We start from the raw sequence: 24,952 nt of genomic DNA on the forward strand, positions 1-24,952 counted from the left end.
CGTGTTTGTGTGAGATGGATGATTTGGCAGAAAGTGACCAGACCTGCGAGGGCAGCAGAAAGCTTTGCTGTGACAGCTGCGACCCCTCCAGAATTGCTTTGTCGATGCACTGTGCTGCGTTCAGCACAGGGACCGTGTCCTGGCGTGCCACTGCAGCGCGCTGCTGGGAGCTTCCTTGGGGCAGACCGCTTCTTTATCAAGGGTGGTACTAAGCTGTAAATCTCACTGCTGTTGGATTTTTCCCTCTGGAAGAAAAGCAAATAAATGCACACCAAAAAGATCTACTGAGGCGAACTGAGTGCTTAGGTACTACAAAACCCAAAAGCAGCAGCTGGCCACAGGCTGGGGGGGAAGGGGGAGGGGGGGGCAATGGGGAATGCTGTGTTTGCTCCCCTGCGCTTTTTGCTGGGCACCTGCTGTCAGCCACTGCCAGGATCAGGATCCTCATCGCAGGGCAATCCTTTAAATGCTGCAGCACTCGGGGGATCAGTAACAAGATCTGGGTGCCAGCTCCCAGCTCTGCCGCAGGTGTCTATTGCATGTCATCCGCTTTCCCTTCTTCCTGGTAAAAAGAGAAATCGGCCATTCCCTAACTTTCTGTAGGGTTCTACAGGATGTACACGTTCTGCAGACAGGCTCTGCCCAACCCCCACCCCCTTGCTGTGTTGCCGTGGTGCCGGGCCCTGTTGACAGAGTCGCCATGGACTGTGAGAGGCTGCCGGTGGTGGTGGAGGTGACGGGGCTGCTCCGGGACCCAGCTTTCCATGTAGCCAAGTGCACAGCAGAGGTAACTGGGAGGAGTGGGGAACGCTGGAATAAGTGGAAATGGGGTGGGGGGGCCTGGGAGCCACGGGGATGCTTCACAGAGCTGGGTGTGGCTGGGCAGTCCCATAAAGTATGCGGCAGTCATGCAGAACAGAGTCCTGACTTAGCACAGTCCCCAGGCCTTGACCCACATTCTCACCTGTGCTCAGTCACCAACAGGACTGCAGCTGATGATGCTCTGAAATCTTTGAATGTCCCACTGCTTGCATCCATCTCACGTGGCTCAGGAGAGTGTAATTCGTAATTGTGAAGCAGATATTCTTACAAAATCTCCCACAGCGTTTGTGAGCAGGTGTTCAGAGCAGTGTGTGCTCCTGCAGGTGCCAGGAATTATGCCAGTGCAGAAGGGATGTGGTGCAATTATTGGACTTAGTGGGGCTGTTGCTGAGGTGTAATTAATTAGGAAAGCACATGCACAGATAGGATGGATGGTGGGGCTATTAGACTTCTTGTAAGCAATTTCTTTTTCCACATCTGCTGTATCTAGGCACTGAAGCTGGAGTTTCCAAGCAAGTTTGCAGATCCTGTAGTACGTCCTTTATTAGAATTTGCATGGAATGAATATTTACAGGCGAAAAAGAAGGTAACTCTTAAAACTATTAGATAGCTGCATGTCTATAATTAAGTAGATCTCAGCTCATGAGTAATAGAATATCCTGAGTTGGAAGGGACCCATAAAGATCATCAAGTCTAACTCGCAGCTCCAAACAGGACCCCCTAAAAATCAAACTATATGTCTGAGTGTGTTGTGCAGGAACTTCTTCAACTCCAGCAAGCTCAGCATTGTGACCAGCCTGGGCAGCCTGTTCTGTGCCTGATCATTTTCTCATGAGGAAACTCTTCCTAATACCCAGCCTGACTCTCTCCTGACACAGCTCCCATGCTTTCCCTTGGGTGCAGTCACTTACACCTTCTTTCTGTGGTAGAAGGGATGAGCAGCTCAGGGAGAGTACAGAGAAGTTGTTAGGATATGCAGGGAGAAAATTAGAAAGGTAAAAGCCCAGCTTGAACTCAACCTGGACACAGTAAAAGAAGAAAAAGCATTTTTACAAATATATTAACAGTAAGAGGGCAGCTAAGGAGAGAAATTTTCCATCTTTTACTAGATGTGGCAGGGAATACGACCACTGAGGATAAGGAAAAGACTGAAGTTCTCAATGCCTTCTTTACATTTGTCTTTAGAAGTCAGATCAGTTATCCTCAGGGTACTCTACCTCCTCACCTGAACATCTGGGATGCAGGGCAGAATAAACTTCCCACAGTTCAGGTGGAAACAGTTATACACCTACTTATCCACATGGACTGACTGACACAAATCCACCACCCTTGCTGAGGGAGCTGGTGGAGGTGACTGCCAAGCTGCTTTCTACCATCTGTCAGTATTTCTGGTCAACCGGAGAGGACTGGAGGCTTGTCATTGTGACTCCCATCTACAGGAAGGGTTGTAAGAAAGATCCAGGGAACTATAGACCTGTCAGCCTGACCTTGGTGCCAGGAAAGGTTTTGGAGCAGACCATCTTGAGCAAGATCATGCAGTATGTGTGGGACAAAACCCCTGCTCCAGACTCTTTGGGTTGGCAACATTTGAGAGTTTAAAAGTAGGAAAAGCACAAAAATATCACAGGCCACCCTACCTGTGGTACAGCATTACCAATCACATCTTTACATGAAAATAATCCCTTGAGCTCTGTGCTCTCCCTCTGTCATGTAGGAGCTAAGAGGTGAGGTGTGGGCGTATGCCTCCCATGTGATGTGCTTCATTAATGGATGGCTGCTGGGTGATGAGAAGGAGTTGCTCCAGTGGGCCCATTGCAAATGGGGCTACCGTGATTTTAAGCCTGAGGCCCTTTACCAAGCAATCGCTGAGGACTTCTATACCAAACACCTGAGGAGCAGCCAGGCAAGTAGCATGGTTTTACAAGAAGAGTGTATTATCACAGAATCACAGGGGTTGGAAGGTACCTCTGGAGATCACTGAGTACAACTCTCCTGCTAAAGCAGGTTCCCTACCATAGGTTACACAAGGAAGTGTTGAGGTGGGTCTTGAACATCTCCAGACAATGAGACTCCACATCCTCTCTGGGCAGCCCTCTCCAGTGCTCTGTCACTCTCACAGTAAAGTTTTTCCTCACATTCATATGGAACTTTCTGTGTTCCAGTTTGTACCTGTTGCCCCTTGTCCCATCCCAGTGTACCACCAAAAAGAGCCCAGCTGCATCCACTGGACTCCTGCCCTTTAGATATTTTCAAGCACTGATAAGATATTCCCTCAGCCTTCCCTTCTCCAGGCCAAACAGTTGCATGTCTCTCAGCCTTTCTTCAAAAGGGAGATGCTCCAGATACCTCATTGTCTTTGTGGCCCTCCACTGTACCCTCTCTATAAGCTCCCAGCCTTCTTCAACTGGGGAGTCCAAAACTGGACATAGTACTCCAGATAAAACACTCAGATGAAACACAGCAGATATCACACTAATTCCATGTGGATTTGGGAATTAAGGGCAAAGAGCAATTAGTGTCCCTTTTGGTGGGTTGATGGCTATTCCTGCTAATTCATTTATCCTGCCTATATCCTACGGGCCACAACAGGCACACAAACAAGCACAAGGTGAAGAATCCTAACCCTGAAACTGCTAGGATTATTTCTACCCAGAAAAGAGTGAAACATTCATTGCCTTTTTGTCTGTTTAAACAAAGCAATAAGAATACAGAATACCATCCCACAGACGTGCTGAGATGGCTTACATTGGGCTGCAGGCACTGACCTGCATTAGAAAGTGAAAGCTGCACTGAAAGCTGGCCTTCATCTCACTGGATTTGTTTTTCTGGCCCAAACAGCATGTATTTGTGTACTTGGACATAGCCATTGAGGAGCAGCCCATTGGGACACTTCTGTTTGAGGTAAGTGGCTGAGTAGAACAGCAAAAGCAAGGAGCAAAGACACCAAACGTTGGATTTTCACTTCCTCAAGGAAGGGAGGCTGAAATCTGGACAGCTGATGTCAGTTAGGAATTTCACATTTTTCCTCTGGTGCTCATTTTACAGCTCTTTTCTGATGTATGCCCCAAAACCTGTGAGAATTTCCGTGCTCTGTGCCAAGGAGGAGTGATGTCTCCTCGCAGCGGTCAAGAGCTCACTTACAAAAATTCTTGTTTTCATCGGCTGGTAAAACCTGTGTGGATCCAAGGAGGAGGTGTGTTTCCAAATATCCCAAGTAAATCTGGGTCACAGCAGAAGTGGGATGGGATGACTGGCATGGGTTGTAGTCCAAGCAGATGTAACCAAACCAAAGGACAAGACACAGAGCTGTATCAGAAGAGACTGCCTTCATTACTCCACACTTGATCAGTTATCTGTCTTATCTACCTGTATTTCTTACCTGTGTCTGCCCTGCTTACTCCAAGTGAGAATGCTCAAATCCATTTTTAGTTTATACTTTTAAGATGAATTTTCAAGTCCAAGAATATCTAAGCAGCTATTTATGTAGTCCACAAAAGCAATCTAAAATTACTGCCTTCCCCATCAGAAATTTTCTTACATTTCTCTTTTACCAAATCCTTTTTCTCAGGCAAGTTAGCAGTATTAATCTGCCATAACATCATAGCTCCATTCTCCTTCTTCCTTGCTCTCACTCCATTCACTGCAATCAGTACCCTTCTCCCAGCCTGCCCCTGCCTTGGCTAATGCAGTGACTCATGAAAAGTTATTCCAAAAAGTCTGTTAAAATGTTGGCATTAAAAGGCAAACACTGGTGTCCCTGGAAGATAGGCAACCCATTTCTCCAAGATCTGCTGGGGCCGCTCAGACAACCCTGAACCATGCCTGATACACCTGACCTCTGATCATCACTCTCTGCCTACCCAACAGACATAACTGGGAAAGGAGATGGAGGAGAGTCAATTTATGGTCCCACTTTTGAAGGTATGTTTTCTAAATTCCCTCACTGCACAAATGTCAAATTTCAATAAAAATCAAGCTGTTTGTCCGATCTTACAGAATAACCTGGGGACTTTCCTTTCTTTCCCTTGAGTAAATGGTTTGATTTTCAGTGAGATTTTGGCTTCAGCACTGACTTGCAGTCTTGGCCCCCTCTTCTGATGCCCTGTGCTGGATGTTGAGCTCCACCGGTCCTTTTCTCTGCCAAAATCAGGGCAGAGGGTCACCTGCCTGCCTGCTTCAAACTGCAAACTCTCACACAGAAGTGGGTTACCTGCAGAACTGCAGGCAGCTGATACCTTTTGCTTAAATGTGTTTAAAGTAATGGAAGTGAGTTGGCTTTAACTCCAGATTTCCTTGACCTCGGGCAGCTTTTAAGGCTTGGGCACACCACAGGCATTGCCACTATTGGCTCTGCAACTTTGGATGTGAATTACTTCTGAATCCAACTGAATGTAGAACATCTATAAAGCTGTGAAAGTCGAGGAATGACAGGCGTGACCAAATTGAACAATTAATATTCCCCTGTGCTGGTAGAAACTAGATAGATATAAAGAAAAAAAGAATATTATTACATGCAATATTTAAGAAAAAATAACCCATGTAATTGACATAGACGTTTGGGATATTCTGTTTGGATTAAATGCTACCCATAAAAACATTTTAGGTCAGCTAAAGCACTTCTGAAACTGATTTATGTTCTCTTATGTAAAAGCTCTCTTACTGACAATGTCACCACCAATGTTACATCTGAGCAGGCTGGGCAGCAGCCAGCAGTGAGATCAGAAGTGCCAAGTGTAGCTGAAAAGTTTATTTTCAAAGGCAGCAAAGAGCCCACTTTCACCTCGAGGCGATGGGACCAAGCCAAAGCAGGCTGGAATTGGGTAGCCAGGAGAGTTTGAGCTCTGCTGCCCAGGGCTCTGCTCCTTCTCCTTTTCCTTCCAAAGCAGCTCATTGCTTTTCATCCCCTAGCAAGGTGTTCACTTGGGTATGCCTGTCTATTTTAAGGCTTAGATTGCTTTCCGAGTTCTTCCTGCCAAACTATTTACATAGAGGGCAGAGGACAAATATCTTTGATAACTGCAAACAGTGACAGATGCCTCTGTCAGATGGTGAAACTTTTCTGCAAAACTGGGTGGTTGGCACGCCTCCATTCACTGCAATGCCTGCTGAAATTAATGGGACACAGCTATATTTTACTGTGACAAGCTCAAAGTACTGAGGTAATTACAGAGAATCACTTGGACAGGAGAGCCGAGTCATCGCACAAAGCATCCTACTCCAAAATTAGACTGCTGAAGACATTTTGCAAACCACGAGTCAGCGTTCAGGGAGTAACTATTCAGTTAACATTTCATTACCATTTTTACGAATCGGCTTCTGAGAAAGGCACTCAAACAGGGTAATAATTATAATAAAAAAGAGAATGATAAAATCGAAATATTTTAATTTGCTTCTTTGCTTGCTTGAGAACTAAACATTAGTGGGAAGCTTTTTTGAGGAAGGACACTGGTTCATAGCAGTCTTTACTCTCATGAGACTGGATGAGGGACCTGTGTGGAAAAAGGAGAAGAGTAGGAAAGAAAGACATGGGAGGTTATGGGAGCTGGAAGCAAAGAGAACAGAGGAAGCAGTACAAATTCTGCCTTTTATCCCTAAACTCTTTTCCCAGATGAAAACTTTGCCATCCCTCACAAAGGAAGAGGAGTCCTTGGGATGGCTAACAAGGGCCGCCACAGCAACGGCTCCCAGTTCTACATCACCCTTCAGCCAGTTCCCTACCTGGACAAAAAATGTGTGGCCTTTGGGTATGTATGCACAAGCTTGCATCTGCTGCAGCATATAGGTTGCCCTAGCACTGCAGGACATGGAGGTCCATGCAATTCCTACACCAACTGCAACATGGATATCTTTGGCCAGAGAGAAGATGGATAAGTCACATTTGATGTATCTACTGACACCCTTTTTTTGCCATTTCTTTGCCCTGGCCTGTCTTGATGAAGCTGGAAAACCCAATGGCAAAGCTAAGATTGCTGCTGGGATCTCTCAGGGACAAAAGCTGTAAATAGGTGTCTGCATAGCTTGGTGTCAGCTGGAGGTGTGTCCTAATGTCATGGAGGAAAGCCTCTGGTCTCTGCTCAGCCCTCAGTGGCCAAGATAAATTGTTTTAGTGAATGTTTGTCTCGGTAAATTAATGTAGAGCTGGCTCTGCTGGGATTTTCAGCTTTTCATAAATGTAATGAGGGTGATCATTGCTCTGAGCAGTTTGCTTCAGAGAGAGAAATCTGCAGTGCTGCTTTCATGTCAGTGTTCCAGATAGCATTTTGGAAGGACGTGAAAAGCATGACTGCTGAAGCTACAGAGAACAAGCCAAGTGTGGTGGTTGGATGGATAGATTTCCAGCCCATGGTGTTTACCCTGAGTTTCTGCTTTGCCTCCAGCTGTGTAATCTGGAAGTGCAGGATCCTTGAACACAACTGACCTCCGTTACAAAGCTAATCTCTGCAGGACAAGCTCCTAATTAACATATAGAAAAACTGGAAAAACATTTTCTCCTGTAGCCATCTCACTTTCAAAACAGAGGAAAAGTTCAGATATTCTGTGCTTTCAATTACCTAAGGGTTTTTCAAAAGATACCAAAAACTGTAAAGACTGGAAAACGTTGGACTGTTTTCAGGATGCAGGTTGGCACTGCAAAGGGAGGAAATGAAAGGTATTTCTCAGGGAAATGCCTCCAATAACTGTCACTTCTGATAACACAATTTTTGACTCCTTTCTCCTCAAAAGTTATGGCCATTTGTAGCTGGGAATGAGGCCTGTTTCTTTAAATAAATGTGACTACCATAACTCATAGTATTTTCATATCCCCTAAAATGATAAATAGCAACGTGAGAACCAGTGGTGTTTGTTACCCCATGGTGAAGAATAACACACTGAAGAACAGAGCCTGCTTGGTTTCGTTATGGCAGCAGAGCTGGCTCCAGGGAGAGCTCTGCTCTACTGCAAAGGTGGATCAAAGCTGCTATTCTTCCTCCCTACTGCAGGCAACTGATTGAGGGCACGGAGGCTCTCCAGCGGCTGGAAGCTGTACCAACACACAACAACAGGCCCAGAGTGGCCTGCAAAGTTACAAACTGTGGCATCTTCCAGCCATGATCACCAGCTGGTTTACAGCAAGGTAGCACACTGTTTTCTGCTCAGCTTTTTACAGACCTCGGTGGCTTTCACGTTATGACAAAATAAACACTCCTGGCGTATGTGAATGTGTTGGAATCATTATTTTGACTTACTTTAGAAAGTGCTCATAGGTTGTTAAAACCACTTTTATGTGAGTATAGAAAAAAATAATAATTGTGAACATAAAGTATAGAAAAAGACTTCTGCTATAGTCTACAGTTTCTGGATAATAGCTTAGTTTGATTATATAGTGCCAGGCAGACACAGTACTGCTGGAACACACCCAGAGGGATAAAGCCAACCAGTCTTGGCTAAATTCTGCCTCTACCACCAACCTCCACCCAGCACAGAGTGCAGCTCGGGGTACTGTTGCCCAGCACAGCTCTGACTCCAAGTGCAGCCCACATGCTGTAACTCAGATCTATCAGAGCAAGGGAGAAAAGAATGTTTGCAGGACTGAGGTGTCTCTGAATGCCAGACATTTGATCCTGCAGCGACTGCTATGAGCTAAAAGAAACACCCTTGAAATCAGGTTGAGCTGCTTCAGGCTAAAATGAGGAATGTTAAAACAGGTGTAAGTTTCAAGTAATTATTTTTGATTAAAATTATGATTGTCGCTAAACCAGAGTAAAATCTTGTTTATAAAGTTATTGCACAGAAGGAAATTCTAAGGTTGCCTGTGGATGAAAATATGTAATACACAATTGATTGCTGCTGTGGATGATCTCACACATGCGAGATGTCTCTTAGGAACTGCGCAGAGCCCAGGCACTGACGGTTTCAGCAGGGGATGGCAGAGAAGCACTAAAGGAAGAAAATGAAAATGCTGCCTGGAGAGGGGCCACGAGGCAGTGCACAGGAAGCTCCCAGGAAAGAGCAGCAATGCTAAGAGCTGTGTCAGGGCTACGCAGACACAGTCAGCTTACCGATCTCTCGCCTGTATTTCCAGCACCACAAAGAGACTGTGCCAAGGGAGCGACCTTTGCTCCTGCGCTGAGCTCTCTGCATGAGCCACTCAAATCTGCAAAACAGGGCCAGTCTGAGTTGGGAGAGGTGGAATTAGCAAAGTGTGAGAAGAGACCCAGTTTTGTCTGAGCTTAAGACGAGATTTCAGGAAAAGCAGCGTTCTAATTCTTTGCTAAATGGGGATGAATTTAATAAAGCACTTGGTTAACTTGGTGCTTGAAGAGTCCATAGACCTACAGTGATCCCGCATACTCCGAGGGAGTGTAACAAATATCATAACTTTAGCAAGAGGATTCAAGTTTTTCTTTAGTTATTATGAGAAGCAAAAACCTAAAACACACTGATATGTCTGCAGCTAGCTAAGGAGCTGTCAACACATTTTCTTCTTTTATTCTGTAAAGAATTCTGAAATCTATACACAGACAGCTGCACAGGAACTAAGTTATCTGTAGGAAAATCTCAAATCAATTACACTGTCTAGAGAATAATTATTTTTACTTCATAGTTCTGTGCCAAAGGTGAAAATATAGGCTCCATAAAACAATATATTTCCTGACAAATTACTTTTCATAAGCACTGGAGAAAATGATGTGGCAGGGTATGGCTTCAAAACTTGCAAGTACGTTAAATCACATGCACATTTCTGAAGGTGAAAGAGAAGTAATTTTAGTTCTGCAGGTTATAGAAGAAAATGATTCAAGGACACTTCTTCAACTTCTAATTTGAAGAGAAGTCATTATGTTTCTGTTTACTTGGCTTCTGTATTGAGACCTGCCTACAGCAAGCAGACCCCTTACTGAACTACACTCATATTTACCGTAGGCTGTGCCCAGAGGGTGCATAAAAAGGGCTCTGCTGCTGGCTGGCTCGCTCACAGCAGGTCTGCCCTGCAGCACAGCTGCACCACTGTGTCCCCAATGTCCCCACAAGAGACTGAGCCAGAGCACAGTGTGTGCTTCACATCCAAAGGACTTGACCTGAGCAGCAGTTGAGGCATAGCAACTCATGTTCTGAAGACGGGTAATGTTTGGGATCCCACAGGGTAGCAAAGGCCTGCTCACATCAGGCATCAGAAAGCTGATCCTGTGCCAAAGAACACTGATCTGACATAAAGTACAATGGCTGAATGTGTGACATACTGGGTGGGGGACAACTGGTTGGAGTTACACAACATGGAGAACGTTATAACAAAAGGAACAGAGCAACTAGGACATATTCTGAATTTTAGGGATAATGATCCTGCAGGCCAGCAACAACTATTGTATTTGCACCAGTCAGGACAGGACACTTTACCAGCAAAACTGAGAGGAAATCCTTCATCCAGTATTGAGGAGGTCACTTAGAAGAGAGAGTGTGTCCTTAAGTTCTGCTTCTCCAAATGGTGCAAATTAGATACACTCAAGGAGCTCTGGCTGACAAACAGTAAAACAGTAAAGGAATAATCTTGTTTGTAATGTAAACCTCAAGCCAAAAAGATGCTTTAAGATGCTTTGTGCCATGTTTTCTTTTGCAACCCACTTCTCTGATGTGACTTGGGATGCCTTGTGTTCTCTGAAAGCTCATCCAGCGCAGTGTGTGGGTCCCAGCTGCCCAGAAGAAGAGCTTCATCCTTCTACTCCATCTCACCTCTCCCTGTCACCTTTCACTCCGCTTCTTGCACCCTTATGTAATGGTATGAAATATCCAAACCCACTTTGGATGGTGTATTTTCCTCATTAAAACACTGGCTGTGTCTTACTTTCACATACACTCCTCTTGCCACACAGATGAAGTGACACTTTGGAAATGAACAGAAATGGTTACAAATTGAACCAAATATGTGTTCCCTTCAGTTTATCTGCTATTTTTAATTCCATTCATTGCCACCACCCCAAACTATGGGATGCTCCTCCAGCACTTCTTCAGAAGCCCCATCATTACATTGTGCTCAGCATTACCAATGCAGGATGATCTGCTGGGATTTCTGGGCATTTACTACATTTCAGATGTACTTCCCTAAAATGGACATCTGCAGACCCTTAAGTTTTACCCATTTTTGCCAAGTATTTTACATATATTTCCAGTAATGCAGTGACTGCATCCTGACATTCAAAGCAGAGGTAAATGGTTTTCTAACCACTAAGTATATAACAGTGCAATGAGAAATGAATACACTGATGAGTCTTGTATTTCAAATCCAACAACAACAATCCCAGCTGCTGTGGCCCTGCTGACCGTATTCCTCAACAAAGTCCCGAGATGCTGACTGTAAGAAAAAACAGACAAACCACATTTATCACTCACTTGGATTCCCACCAGCCCCAGGATTACAGGACAGACATCTTTTCACTCACTTCTGGAGACAAGCTGTAGCTGTAACTCTTGCCCTGACAGCAGTCTCCTGTTTTTACTGATCTCCTTTATTTCCTCCCTGCTCTTCCAAATGTATGCACACTGTTTTTATCATAGAATCACAGAATTGTAGGAGTCGAAAGGGAACTCTACATAGAGTCCAACCCCCTGCCAAAGCAGGCTCCCTAGACCAGGTTGTACAGGTATCAATTGCATTTAACACATATCTTCCTTGTTTTCAGTCTAAAATGACAGTTTAGCATGCTGTCCTCATGAAATGCAGGCTGCAGCCAGCATGACACTTCATAAAGCATTTCACATGTGACAGAACACTGTACAAACTGATGAAAATAGACTTAGTGCCATAACCTGTGAGAGTTACTAAAAGAGAAAATTTGAGCTCAAATGATGCCTGATGTTTGGTGAAATCACAAGAGAAAACCCAGTGAATGAAGGATGCCACAGGATATCCCTCGTCCTTCTCCCAGCACGTGAAACTCTGGCATGGCCAGGATGGATGGGTGGCAGTCACATGCTGTTCTGGTCCCTTGGCAATGTAACACTGCCTGGCAATAAAGGAGAATGGAAGATTAAGCTTAGAAGTTTAGTTGGCAGCTTCTTCCTTGTTACTGCGCAACTCAGCTTAAGACAAACAGCAGAACTTTCCCGATTTATCGCGTCTCACTCATCTCCCCTTTAGCTCTGATGGTACCATGTTAAAATGTGTTTTGAAGCTCTGGCTCCCCAGCATTAGAAACAGCCCTGGATGTTTGCCTTGGTTTCCCAGTATTTGCCTGTCTCGGCACTGCGTATGATATTGAAACAGATTTGCAGCTTTATTTGCAAACTCCACTGCTGACGACACATACCGATACGAGATAAAGACACCAAAAAATAAGACAAGAGACATAGGGAATACACAGCAGGCGAACTGTCGACCCCTCACAGCCCCGCGCCTACGGGAGGGGGCAGAGGGATGTCCTTCCAGCCAATCAGCGTCCGCCGCCCACCAGCACGTGACGCGCGGGAACCGCTCCCGCGGAGCGGCGGGGGGATGGGGGCAGAGGGGGCCGGCTCGCTGGGTGCCGCCCACGTGACGCGGCGGGGCGGGGCGGGGCGGGGCGGCGGCGCTCGGAGCGGAGCGGCGGGAGGGGAAGCGCTGACGAGCGGGAGTTGCTGTTCCTCGCCGTGCCGCCGCCATGGGCTGGAGAGTTGCGCTGCCGCTGGTCGTCTTGTGCTTCGCCTCAGCGCTCTGCGAGCCGGTGGCTGGGAGCGGTCGGGCTGGCGCGCTCGACGACGCCGCCGCCGTTGGTGAGTGCCCCGCGCTCTCTTCCCTCGCCCCCCCCTCGTGCTGCCGCCGACGGGGCAGCTCCTCCTGCTCGCCGCCCGTTGAGCGGGGCGGGCCGGCGCGGAGTCGCTCCCGCAGGCGGCGGCTCGCTGCGCGGGGAGCCCGGCGGTTCGGCCCGTTAGCGGGGCTGCGGCTGAGTCACGGCGGCTCCGCTCCGGGAAGTCGGCGCTGGGCGGGCTGCGGGCGGTGCTGACGTCAGCGGGGCCGCCGGGGAGCGGAGGTCGCGGTCCCCGCGGTGCGGCGGGAGAGGGCGGTGTGAGCCCGGCGGGCGGCGCGCGGCCCGACCTGCGGAGCCAGGGCAGCCTCGCCTGCGCACACGTTGCGAGCGCGCAGCTATCCGATCCCATGCTGCTCCTTCTCAGAGCGGATAACTCAGCTGGCAGTGCGCTCTTGAAGCGTTTGATTTTAAAGAAGCCGGACTCTTGCGGTCCCTCAGCTTAGATAAATGCGTTCCCCTTTCCGTCTGAGTCTGGCTTGGAAGGGAAACTGAAAGCTCCGGCGCGCGCGGTGCCTGCCGGCTGTGCTACATCGCCTGCCTACGACAGGGCTTCCCAGGGGCAAGCTCTGTTGGAATGAGTCGCTGCCCATTGCCCAGAAGAATAAATGAATTTAGACTTTTTTATCTGAATCCGTTATGAATAGATGATCTCTAGAGGTCCCTTCCAACCCCTACGATTCTGTGATTAAGGAATAGTCGTATCGCTGTTCAAGTGCTGTGCTTCTAAAGAGTGAACAGGGCAGGACTGTTGCGTTCCTCACTGATTGCAACTGGTAGAGGTCTGTTTCCACCTGTCTGCTTTCAGGAAATGTAAAGAAGCAGCACAAGCACTTCTAGCCTCATCCTGCCCATATCCAACAAGGGCAGTAGTAGCCAGGCACAATTCTGAGTACCAGGAAACTGAAGCTAAGAGTGCTGGTGCATTTCTGGTTGCTATCTTGATTGCTCTGATCTGTGATTAGTCAGACTCCATTCTTTGGGGAGCAGGATGGAGTAAAGCAAAAGGTCATCCGTCGTTTCATGGAGTGGGTAGTATTATATTCAACGAGTCAGAGACTGCGGTGTAAAGATGTGTGGTTTTGGGTGGGTTTTTTTTGTTGATGGTGACTGTGATTAAGGCTCACTCAAAGCTAATGTGAAATTGTAGACTGGGGACAGAATTTATTTGATCCAGATAGTGGATGTGTTGTCATCATGGTATTAAGGCAACGGTGTTGGACTGAGATTGACATAAAGAAGCAGCTGGACAGGTTGGGTGGCTGGCTTCTGCTGTGATCAAAGCAGGGATGGTCTGACTTCTGCCTTCTCTTATATACATTTGCGCATGACATCCTTTAAGCTCTCGTCTTTATTTCCCTTCTGCTGCTTTCTGCTGCAGGCTTTTTCAGTAGCCAGCTGTATTGCTTAGAGAAATGTAACCAAAAGGAACTGAGCTCCTTGTTTGAGGTTTTAAGTTTCTGCAGTATAAATTTGGTGGGCTTTGGTAATTTCATTAGAATCATATATTTTTCTTGCTCGTCCAAATTCACTATTGTTAGGTTACTTGAGGCATATTCTTGATGTATATGTGTGGTCTGATTTTGGGCTGTCAGTAGCTCTGTGAAGGAAATATAAATGCTTTTGACAAGATACAAATACAGACTGTAACTTTTAGGAGCTGTTAACTCAGTGTGAAAGATTGTGCCTTAAACCCAGAGATATATAGGTGAGAGTTCACACCTCTAAGAACTGTTTCCATGGGTGAGCTTGCTTTTCATACAGGGTTTGTTTTGTCTTAACCAGTGTATCAGTTTGGTTTTTTTTTCTTGTGCTTTTTTTTTCCCCCCAGACATCTGTGTTAATGCTTCTACGTGTAGTTCGTGTATTGGTAATGACACACATGAAACAGGCTGCGACTGGATCGAATGTAACGGTAAGCAGGGCTGTGCAATGCAGATCCTTTAACCCAACTAGACCTAATTTATTTATATTAACATTCACTACAGCGAGCAGATTGTTCTGTTTGATAATCATGCTCCATTAGAACTCGTATGTTGCATCTGTTGCTGAGCAATTTTGAAGTTCAATGTGAAGACACCTAAAAATGTTCGAAATAATCTTGGATTTTTAAGGCTACTGATCTAAATCTGTGCTGTTGATTAGCTAATGTTTTCTAGATGGTTCAGAATGTTAATAGAACAAACAAGCTGCTTGTGTCTGCCGTGAAGGAGTGGATTCTGAGAGGCAGGTGCATCCTTGTGCTACAGTCTCTTCTGAGGTTATGCCATAGACCTGATCACAACCACTAGTCTGGAACTGAAAAGGAATCCATTTAATGAGATAAGAGTAGTGTTCCTAAAACTATGAATTGCATCTCAGTGAAAGGGGTGTAGAAAAGCCCCCCCCCCCCCCCCCCCCCAACGTAAAGCATTAGCTGGCCTTGTTCAGAGCTTTCTTTTCTCTTCTATTGGAAAGATGGGTATAAATATATTTAGGTGTTCTCTGCTATTTGCTTGAGTTGACAAAGCTGCTGTTCACAGAGTCACGTTATGACCACGTCTTCTCTAAGGAGAATCATTCAAGTGTGGTGAATATAGACAAGATGATTTGAGTAGAGAACAACTTGACTGTAATGATAATGTTGTATATAGGTAATATTATAAAGGCCAGAGTGGTTCAGAACTGATGAAAAGAATTCAGGATGTTGGTTTGTCTGGTAGAGGCATTTTTACAGGAAGATGTTGTTAGAAATCCTACATATGTTGTCTGATCAGCAGGCAGCAAGGATTTATGCTGCTCCTGCAGATATCAAATATTTAACTTGCTGTCACAAATAGTAGAAACACTGACTAATTTTTATAGGCCTTACAGGAAAAGTACCAAGCTAAACTGTTAAGAGGAAAACAGTGTTTAACCAAGTACGTGTACTGCTTAAATGGAATTGAGTAACTGTAGTGAAAAAATACATCAAAACCTCTGTAATTAATCATTAATGTAATGGTGAGGTCATGTACATGGAAGTGGTTTTAATGTTATCCTGGCTAGAAGATGTTTGGTTTATCCTGGGAATGTTCTATTAGCGCTGAAGAACAAGCTGTAAGTGCTTCTTTCTAAATTCTACTGGTTTAAATATTCTTGTCTTTGACAGATTCACACATCTGTTTAAATGGAGGAGCAGCAACTCCTGAAGCATATGTTAACTGTTCACGTGAAAAACAGTGTTCATGTGAGTATTTTAACAACATGGAACCTAAATATCTGAATATAACAAGTCTCTTTGCAACTCCTTAACTTGTTGAACTTAGATAATGCCTTCTTCAATTTACATGATTGTACATGTACGTAAATAAGCCCTTTGCTTCCAGCTGAAACCTATGATGTGATACTGAAATACACAATTTTAGTGTTCATTCAGTGACTGCATCTGCTGTTGTTTCGAGAAGCTTGACGTATTTGAGTAGACAAGTCTGTTTGCCTACTGCCTTGGTTTCTTAGACTGAAAATTCCTGTTAGGTATAGCTTTGCCTATTTAGAAGTGCATTAAAGCTGTTAAGGAACTTCTTAGAATCATTGAGAGAGCAAGCTTCATATTAAACAAAAAATGTTTCACATGCTGAATCTACTGCTTCATCTGAGGTGTAGTAAATTGTGGGAAAGAAATAGCAAATCTGCTTTGTTAACTTCAGAGCTTCATGCAGTCCTGAAATGCAGCATCTGGGTTATAGAACTGCACACAGAACCTTCATGCTGGGCACATGTTTAGTTGCTTATTTACTTTGTGCTTTTCATTAATGTGTGCTTTCTGTGCAAGGCAGATCTGTGGTGTATGAATGATATAGATTAAAACTAGAGCTTTGCTTTTGCGGAAGCTGCCTAATCTTTCTGAAAGCTGTCAAGAAATAGATTTTAAAATAGATTTTTCTGGTTTTAAGATGCAGGGCATTAAATGAAAAATTTGTAATGCTCTTGTCTGGATTAGTTCAAGAGTGCTGCTGGAAGAAGTTGACTCACTGAATGAAGATGAAACTTTCGTGTTGCTTCTGGTGGAAGTGGCCAGTCAGAAGTAATGCTGCTGGACTTGAACTTCTGTGTTATTTCTAAAACTGAAGCAACTGCTCCTTAATCAGTGGAAAATTCCAAAGTACCAGTTTTTTCAGTGCTTTCAAAAATAGCATGCTATTAAAATGTTTTGCTGTATACCTAAGAGTAGCATTTCTGCCATCTGTTCACATTAAACCTTGTAGTGAAGCTATTGGTATGTTACATTCAGTTTCTGCATATTTAAGGAAATTTAATTGTAATCTTTAGTAGAGAATCTTTCTTGGTATCAGAGAAATCTATGCCTCAGCGGCTCTCCATTTATCCAAGGTAGCAGAAAACTGGGGTACCCTGAGTAGTGTGATTTGTACAGTACAGCCTGTATCGTGTTACATCTGGTCTAGTTCTGTGCATGGGAGCTGGCAGTGAGCAGTGTTGCTATGGGAGCACTGGGCTGTAAGTGGGCAGGGTGATAGTGCAAACGTCACGTAACTGAATAGTCCAGTAGCCGTCTCCTGCCCAGCTTCTCTTCCTGGCCTCTGCTCACATAGCCTAGTCGGGCTGGAGGAGTGACATACCTGGACCAACTGGTGCCAGTCCTTCTCTGTAAGTCAACTAAAATCAGTTGGCTGTAATGTAGGTGGTTGGGGAAAGTAAGGTGACAGTTCTGCTCACCAATCTCCTCTCCACTCCTCAGCTATGATTGGTTCCACCTGCCAAGTATTCTGTTTTAACAGAGGAGTTAACTTAGCACTGTCTGTTGTTAATGGGGAGGTGTATGAGATTTTTTTTTTTGATGAGACAGTGTCATGGTTGAGCACTACATTTTTGGGAGTTGAAGTAGGAAAAACATTAAGATGGCCTAAGCTGACTTGATGCAAGTAGAACCAAAAGGAGTGTTGATTCTGGTGTATCCAGAGTGTCTCTCAGGCTGCTCTGGTTTCCCACTGTACAGAATTGCTTCAAGATGCTGAAAATATTAAAATGAATGAATTCTAAAGGCTTCTGGACATAATGGTATTTTGGCAGGAAGCTTGCCGAGGCATGGGTGTTCACAGTGTTATCAAGCAGCAGTTTAAATGAGCTGTCTATGTGGGATTAGCTTGGTTAATCCAGGAAGCTGAAGAAAGTTCTTTACTTGGATTTTTATATCTGTATTAGCAACAGCCCTCAGAACAGACAGCCTTAGTTAAACTTTTAGATTCTTGAGGATGTCCTAGTCACCACCCCACCTCTGCATTCAGCTGTCTAACCACTCTGATTTCTAGTTGGCCTTAGTAGGTCATATTTGCTCACACCTCCAGTGAGGCTGGGAAGCAGCACTGATTACTTAGTGGGCTGCTGCATAAAACCTATGCAGTTTGCTTGTGCAGTAGGGCTGTTCTCCCTTTTGTTTGCTTTGAGGAATCTTAGTTGATGTAGTCAACAGGGATGTTGTACACAAGTTTGTACTGTGAGACTGAACACTGGCTTAGCTGAACTGCCTATGGCAAATTTTTTCATCTATTCATTTCAAGCAACTTGTGCTGTTAGTGTTTGTAATTTCAAAGCAGAACTGCAGTAAAATTCAGTGGTACGTGAGTCCCTGAAGCTCAATCTGTTAATATTCTCTAGTTAAAAGCTGTCATTAATGTTTTTAACGCAACTTTTTATTCTTTCATAGCTCCTACATCTGTTCCTTTTTCTAATACTACAGCGCCGCCTTCCAATACTACGACATCGCCTTCCAATACTACTACAGAGTCTTCCAATACCACATCCACTTCTGTTACCACAGCTCATCCTACTACAGGTAATATGAAGAAATGTGACCCAGGGAGTGGATGTATGGATGTGTGGGACTGCTTAGTGAACAGCTTTAAAATGTAGTGCCAGTTATAATGCACTATGCATTGCTAAGATTGCTTCTGTTGTCCTTTGTAGAATGGCAGTAAGCTAGGCCTTAGTGAATGAAAAAGAGAACAGGGGATATTTTTTCTGCAGATGGCTGTAGTAGTGTGGCTGCTTAACATCTGAGGTATGAAATACGTAAATGATTCCAAGGCCTGGAGGAAGTGAATTGTATAAACTGTAACAGTGAAAGTGCTTCCTTCCAATATTGTCTCAGTGGTAATTGAGTTACATTAGTCATTTCCAGTAATAATGAATTTTTACAGATTGGCTTTTTGTTGCCCAATCCAGAAACTTTTGTTCTCCCACATGCTGCCATCATAACAGTGAAGCTCTAAAAATCTTGTCTTTGAAAGTGTTTGCTGCTTAAAGTTGCTGGGAGGTAACAAGAATTGGTACTGGAGTATGCCCACAACAGCTTGGAGCATACAGTGTCAGCATACAGTGAGGTGACATTTAGTTTTGAGTAAAAGAACAAATGCTGGCACTTATCCCAGGTAAACAGCAAAATACTCATTAGTTTTCAGTAATACTAATCTTGTGGGGTGGAACGGGTCAGAGATCTGTCATTCTGCTTTGATAAACAAAGAACTGTTGGGAGACAGTGTAGCTGCAGGTGAGTGCTCACACATACCAATGGTGTCGTTGTTGGTTAATGAATTTCAGGGGAAAAGTGTTCAGTATCCTGTGTTAATCTCCTGGCTAGAGATACTAGATTTAAGTATTTCTTAAGTACAATAAATATTATTCTAAAGGCTATTATTGAAAGTCTTGATGCAGCTGTCTTGTTTCTTATTCACATACCAACATTTATTTAAAAGAAGTCTTTTTAAGTGAAAAATCACTCATACGTGAAGAACCTTGAAATATTTGGATAACAATCATGCAGTTAGGCTGTGAGCTTAAATAAATAAATCCTTTCTGCAGAAAGCTGGCTTAATGCCATGCAGCTGAACATCTAAATTGTGTGAGGTACAGTCGGAGATCAAAGCTTATTCTTGTTGAAGCAAAACAAGACAGATGATTTATGTAAGAACTTAAATGTTTGCAAACTTTGCTCTTGAAGCTTACAGTATGTGCATAGTCTCAATTTAAGTTTTCTCTCAAACAGCTTCAAACATCACCAATACAACTACACCTGCTCCTGTATCTACAACTGCCGTTACTTCAGCCACCAAAACCACCAGTATTCCAGGTAATGGTTATTATAAGTGTACTTGAAGCGTAAACCACTTAGACATTGTTGGTAATTGAGGATCTTTCAATGCAACACTTTAGCTTTGTGCCAAATTTAATTTTGTTGAAGCAAGGTACCAGCCTGTGCAACAAGGCTAGTTGATGAGACGTTTAATGTCAGAATCATGTTGGGCGAACTATATAAACCGGTCACTTCATGGTAGCATAACTGGAAGTTGCTTAATACCTCACCTGCAGGACTGATTTTGGAAGCTGTTCTTATATTTTGCAGTGTAATAATGGGATGTATTTATTTTATAAAGCCATCTTGTGATGGGAACAAGTAACTTGAAATAGAATGCTGCAGCATCTACCCTGAATATGCTGTTTCATGAGAAGCTGTGATGAGGTGAAGCTCTCATGTGGCCAAAAGCAGATGGCCGTTGCTTCTAGATTTGTGTGTTGTGGCTTCAGTTGGTTTCTTTACTCCAGGAATTATGCTTATGATAGATGGAAGGTGATGTGAATTTAGGCAAAAAATTGGAACAATCAGGAAAGTCTAGAAAGTACATTTTCACTGACCATATACAATATTATACTTCTATGGAAAGAAGGAAAACTTACTCAGTACTGAGGCCCAAAGAAGTTTGGCAATAATGGCTAGTCTTTTTGCAAACATTAATTAATTAAATGACAGTATCACTTGCCAGCAGCTGCATTTTGGCGTACCTGTACTTTTATTTCTGATGTTTGGATGTTCTGTCTGCGGGGTCTTAAATACAAGGAAGCTGCTGAAACTGAAAGCCTTGTGAACTCTAACTACTGTGTGTTGTTTGGCAGGTACAAATGCTACTGTGACTCCTGCACCTTCTTCACGCAAGTCTACGTTCGATGCTGCCAGTTTCATAGGTGGAATCGTCCTTGTTCTGGGTCTGCAGGCTGTTATTTTCTTTCTGTACAAATTCTGCAGGTCGAAAGACCGAAACTATCACACACTTTAGGACCTGTCACTTCATAATGGACTAGTAGCCCAAGACCTGTAGTTCACTGAACCAAAATATTTTCTGTTGCTCATGGAAGACAGCAGTTCATAGTACCCTTTAAATCTCTAAAGAAGACTTGGAAAGAATATTTTTGCAACATTATACTTGGCAAGAGGTAACATGAATCTCTCCAGCAGGTTTACTTGCAGTATTCTGCATGGGTTCTAATGGCTGTCTTTTCTTTAGTGGCTGCTGCTGTGGGACTTTTTTTGATATGCCAAATGTAGACATTTGAAAATTCAGTGGCAACACTGTCTTGAGTAGACAATCTCATGACTTATTGTGAAGGCTAATTAATCAACATTTGATAAAGTATCCCTTCAGTTTTATCAAGAATTGGATTATTGGTGACTGACTTCAGGGAGTGAAATGCTGTTTATACTAGCTTGTAACTCGCACAGTGTGCTGCTAGAAAGGTGAGCCAAATTGTAGAAGTAGATAATGTCTTAGTGGAATCAAAAAACCCATACATATATATTTTTTTTACGCAATAAAAAAAGATTGCCTGATAAAATACTGCATTCCAAACTGAAATCCCACGCCCTTTCCAAGTAATGCTGAAGGTAGAGAGGACGTTTATGAGATAATTCATGCAAAGAGGAAATGAAAATTAGTGCCTTAAATGACTTAAAAATTAGTAGGCTGCAAAAGCATCCCACCTATCTCAAAGATAAGTACAATATTTAGGTACTAGCCTTTATATAGGAGAACAGAAACCTGATATGTGTGAATTGAGCATTCCAGTTTCAGAATCTTTATGCTGAATAACTGGCTCCTATTGATTGTTTTTGAGGGTGAGGGAGCATGGTACAGTAATGTTCAGCTACAAGCTAGCTTTAAGTTGTTTACCTTTTTTGTTCGAACATGCAAAGGCCAACCATAAAACTGAAGTGATAGAGTAAGTACTGTTCACTCCCTGTTTAAAAAGGCAACAGTTTGCATTTATACTTGAAATAGTGTTTAGGGAATTCCTGACTTTTTCTTGTTCTTAAACTTACTTGTTGAAACTTCATTTCAATTCTTTTTAACCTTTGTGTGTGTCTGCTTGCTGCAGGAGCTATTCAAAGTAATCAGAGGATCTGCTGATTTGATTTGAGTCAGGATTGCTGTCCTGGTACTGCCAGGGCTGTTTCTTTTTCCCCAGCCTCATTCCTGCTATCAGTTTTGTATGACTTTGCAGTGAACTGGTTAAGGAAGTCTATTCAGCCAAATGCTTTTTTTGTTTGTTGGTTTGTTTTCCACTTGGCTGGATCACTGTTGTGATCTGAGAATAAGCAAAGACATGTCATTGCCAAAGTTGATCTACATAAACACCTTCAAAAATAAGCCCACAGGAAAAACTGAAGTACAGATAAAAGGAAGCGGTGGGTATGGCACATGGTTGTAGCTTTTGATGATAACCCCTGATCATCAGTTTCAGGGTGATCTGTAATACTGTCTTACTGGCTCTGATCTGACTGGGACTTGACACCAGTACAACGAAAGGATAACATTAATGCAGGTAACAGTCATGGTAGTGTAGCTTAGATATTAAACAAATTATGTTTGCAGATTTCTGAAGTGCACAGTTGGTTTTTGGTGTTTGAGTTTGAATGGCATCATTTCTATTGTGCTGCACAGAAAACTCAAATTACTATAAAAATAGATTATTCACAAGTACTGTATTTTTGAGTTCATGAGCTTGTGGTTTTCTAAGAAAAACTAAGACAATCAGCTCAGGTTCTTCAAGTGAGCAGCCAGCTTCCAGCAACAGCGTGTGTGGGTTAGATGGTATAACCTTGGCCTTATTGTGAAATCATTTAATCTGCCCTTTCCCTATCTTAAAACTATTTTATTACACGTTTAAAAAATATCCATGAGCTTGTATTCCGTGCTTTGAAGTAAGCAAAGTACTCTCCTAGAGCGTGACAACTTTCAGCTCAGCCAAGCAAACTGTATTCCTAGTAAATATATATATATGTTTGGCCTCCAAGGGCTATATTTTGGGAAAATTTGCGGAAAAAAAAATGCTTCAGAACACTTTGTAGCATGGAAGACTTTGCTGCAAGAGCATTGCTCTGTAAAATGTTGCTAAAATGCTTATTCATGAGCTACGCTGGCTCTGATTTAAGTTGTAAAATGTGTTGGTAAAGCAAACTAAAATAATTTTTCAAGTGCCTTAAAATTGCTTAATCTTTATGCCTCAAATTTTATTTAAGAGGGTAGAATGAATACCTTGCCTTAGTTACTAAAGTTTTCTTGGTGCCAGCAATTGCTACTTTCCAATACTTTAGGAAACCCAGGGTTTTTGATGTGTACAGATGCCAGTCTCAAAAACTCAAGCTTTTACTGCATCAGTTGAGCCGTGTACTGGAAGGCCTACAGTGCACGTTGGATGCTCATTAGCCTTGCCAACAAGGTGTAATCCACAATTGACAGAGTTGTGGCTATGGCTTTTCTTGTTCAGTTGTTTGTGGGGAGGGAAGGCTGGATTATACATTGTCACCACGTGCTTGGCTGTCTCACTGTAAAAATGAATTGCTCCTTTGCAAAACTGCAGTGTCAGCTAATCTGTGCTGTGTACTAGCAAATAACCTGAAGTAATAACTTGCAGTTTTTTCTCGGCCTTGTGTTTTGAAGTGGAAGGTAGCTTGTAGATCTGTAGTGGTATTGGCCCCTGAATCAATTTTAGGCACTGAACTGTAGTGACTCTTCAAGTTATCTGGCTTTTTCTTGAAGCCAATTGTGCAAGTAGCAAGCTGTTATCTTATGAATGTTCTTCGCAAGTGTTGCTGTAAAAATTTGTTTTGTCTTCAGTGGAAGAAAACTGAAACAGTTGTAATCACAAAACCAAATTGATAAATAAAATCTGTTGAATGGAATTTTACTTGTAAACTTTCTTTCACGTGAGTGTGACCGTCCGCCAAGTTTCTGGAGATAAGAGCTGTTTTCTATGGCAGTTGAACACTGAGGAAAGCAGTAAAAGGTTTGACAAGTTAACCTAGCTCTGCAATGGTGTTAAGTTAGCACTTGGTGTGTGCAAAATACAAATTTGGATTTAGAATAATCTTCACAAAATATTTTCAGTTAGGTCATGTTTTCTATGTTGGGTTAACCCTTTCCTTGCCTTAAAGCCAAAGTGCGACCATGTGATTGTTACCTGTTCCACTTGTGATAACCTGCAAGTCCAGTGCCTAATGCTCCACTTTCCAATAGCAGAATTCATAATGCTTGTTGGCTTGGAAGATGAAGAGGAGCTGTGTTCTGTGGCCCCATGCAAGCTGTTAATAATGATCCTCTACATCGCAGCATTTGTTCATGTTAAGAGCCTTAGCCTTCATAAAACAAAAGGCGTTGCTCTGGTCTTCATTTCTCTCCTGATGATGTGCTCAAAGAGAAGAGTATTTACTAGGAAACAATTGTCAGAGTGTGCTTGAAAAAGAGAACTGAGGGTGTGCAATGATGTAGCCACACGCTGACTAAAACAGTAAATGGCTCTGAGTGAACTAACCTTGGTAGTTTCACAGTCGTGTGTCACGAGGGTAGTACTGGCATCATTCAGTCAGTGTTAAGAGAAATTGGCAAAAACTAAAGTACTTGTGTTTCTGGAAAAGCTGTGTGGAAAAGGAGGAAGCCTGGAGTTCCCCAATGTGTTTAAAATTTTTATATCTTCCAGAGAATCATCCGTTATATCGCGTGGTCAAGGACCGTATTGAGCTTTTGTTACAATGCGGCACTGAAAGCCTATGTGGGGTTGTTTATCCCTATAGCAGCAGCCTAACTGCTTTTCTTGGAGCATGCTCTTCTCTAGGTAGAGCATTCATTCAAAATTCAATCATCTTTGAGTTTTGCTCTATTGAGTTCCAAAAGCTGTATTTTTACCAAGATGCTGCAATTATCCTGAGACAGCCCTTTTTACCACTACAATAGTATCTAAGTGCTTCCTACTGGGGATATTGTTCTACTTTCAAATTGGCTTCTGGCTCTTGGGATGGGCTACAGTCACATTTGATACTTCTTCAGCAATGCTTGACTGTAGATGGTTATCATCCTCTTTTCATTCATTTAAGGCATACCTTAGAAAGTAATGTATTATTTGATAACTGCTCCCACAGTGTTCTGATTGCTCTGTGATTTGTTCTAATGTAGCATTGTAGTGGCAAGCTTGATTGGAATAAAAAGGCTCTCTTCAATATTGGTGAAGGATGTCAGCCTTATTCTAGGAATGCTCTCAAAATACTGCAAGGTTTCTAACAAAATTTCCATTAA

General features: G+C 43.3%; 2 protein-coding genes across 3 annotated transcripts; both read left to right on the plus strand.

Annotated features, from left to right (window-relative positions):
- Nucleotides 1-700: 700 nt before the first annotated feature.
- On the plus strand, nucleotides 701-8,013 carry PPIL6 (peptidylprolyl isomerase like 6). Of its 2 annotated transcripts, XM_065736976.1 has the most exons (8): nucleotides 701-787; nucleotides 1,313-1,408; nucleotides 2,537-2,725; nucleotides 3,661-3,723; nucleotides 3,868-4,015; nucleotides 4,690-4,743; nucleotides 6,431-6,566; nucleotides 7,803-8,013. In XM_065736976.1, exons 1-8 carry the CDS (start codon nucleotides 701-703, stop codon nucleotides 7,912-7,914), a joined length of 885 nt encoding a protein of 294 aa, XP_065593048.1. In that variant the 3' UTR covers nucleotides 7,915-8,013. The 2 variants fall into 2 exon arrangements, with proteins under 2 accessions (XP_065593048.1, XP_065593041.1); XM_065736969.1 differs by lacking the exon at nucleotides 2,537-2,725.
- Nucleotides 8,014-12,362: 4,349 nt separating this feature from the next.
- CD164 (CD164 molecule) lies at nucleotides 12,363-23,565 on the plus strand. Its single transcript, XM_065735184.1, has 6 exons — nucleotides 12,363-12,543; nucleotides 14,407-14,490; nucleotides 15,706-15,783; nucleotides 18,259-18,387; nucleotides 19,597-19,680; nucleotides 20,502-23,565. Exons 1-6 carry the CDS (start codon nucleotides 12,432-12,434, stop codon nucleotides 20,660-20,662), a joined length of 648 nt encoding a protein of 215 aa, XP_065591256.1. The 5' UTR covers nucleotides 12,363-12,431; the 3' UTR covers nucleotides 20,663-23,565.
- The last annotated feature ends 1,387 nt before the right edge of the window (nucleotides 23,566-24,952 follow it).

The sequence above is a fragment of the Cyrtonyx montezumae genome, unplaced genomic scaffold (genome assembly GCF_038088225.1).
Source record: "Cyrtonyx montezumae isolate F1298 unplaced genomic scaffold, pur_monq_1.0 scaffold_0, whole genome shotgun sequence".
In the NCBI taxonomy this organism is placed as follows: Eukaryota; Metazoa; Chordata; class Aves; order Galliformes; family Odontophoridae; genus Cyrtonyx; species Cyrtonyx montezumae.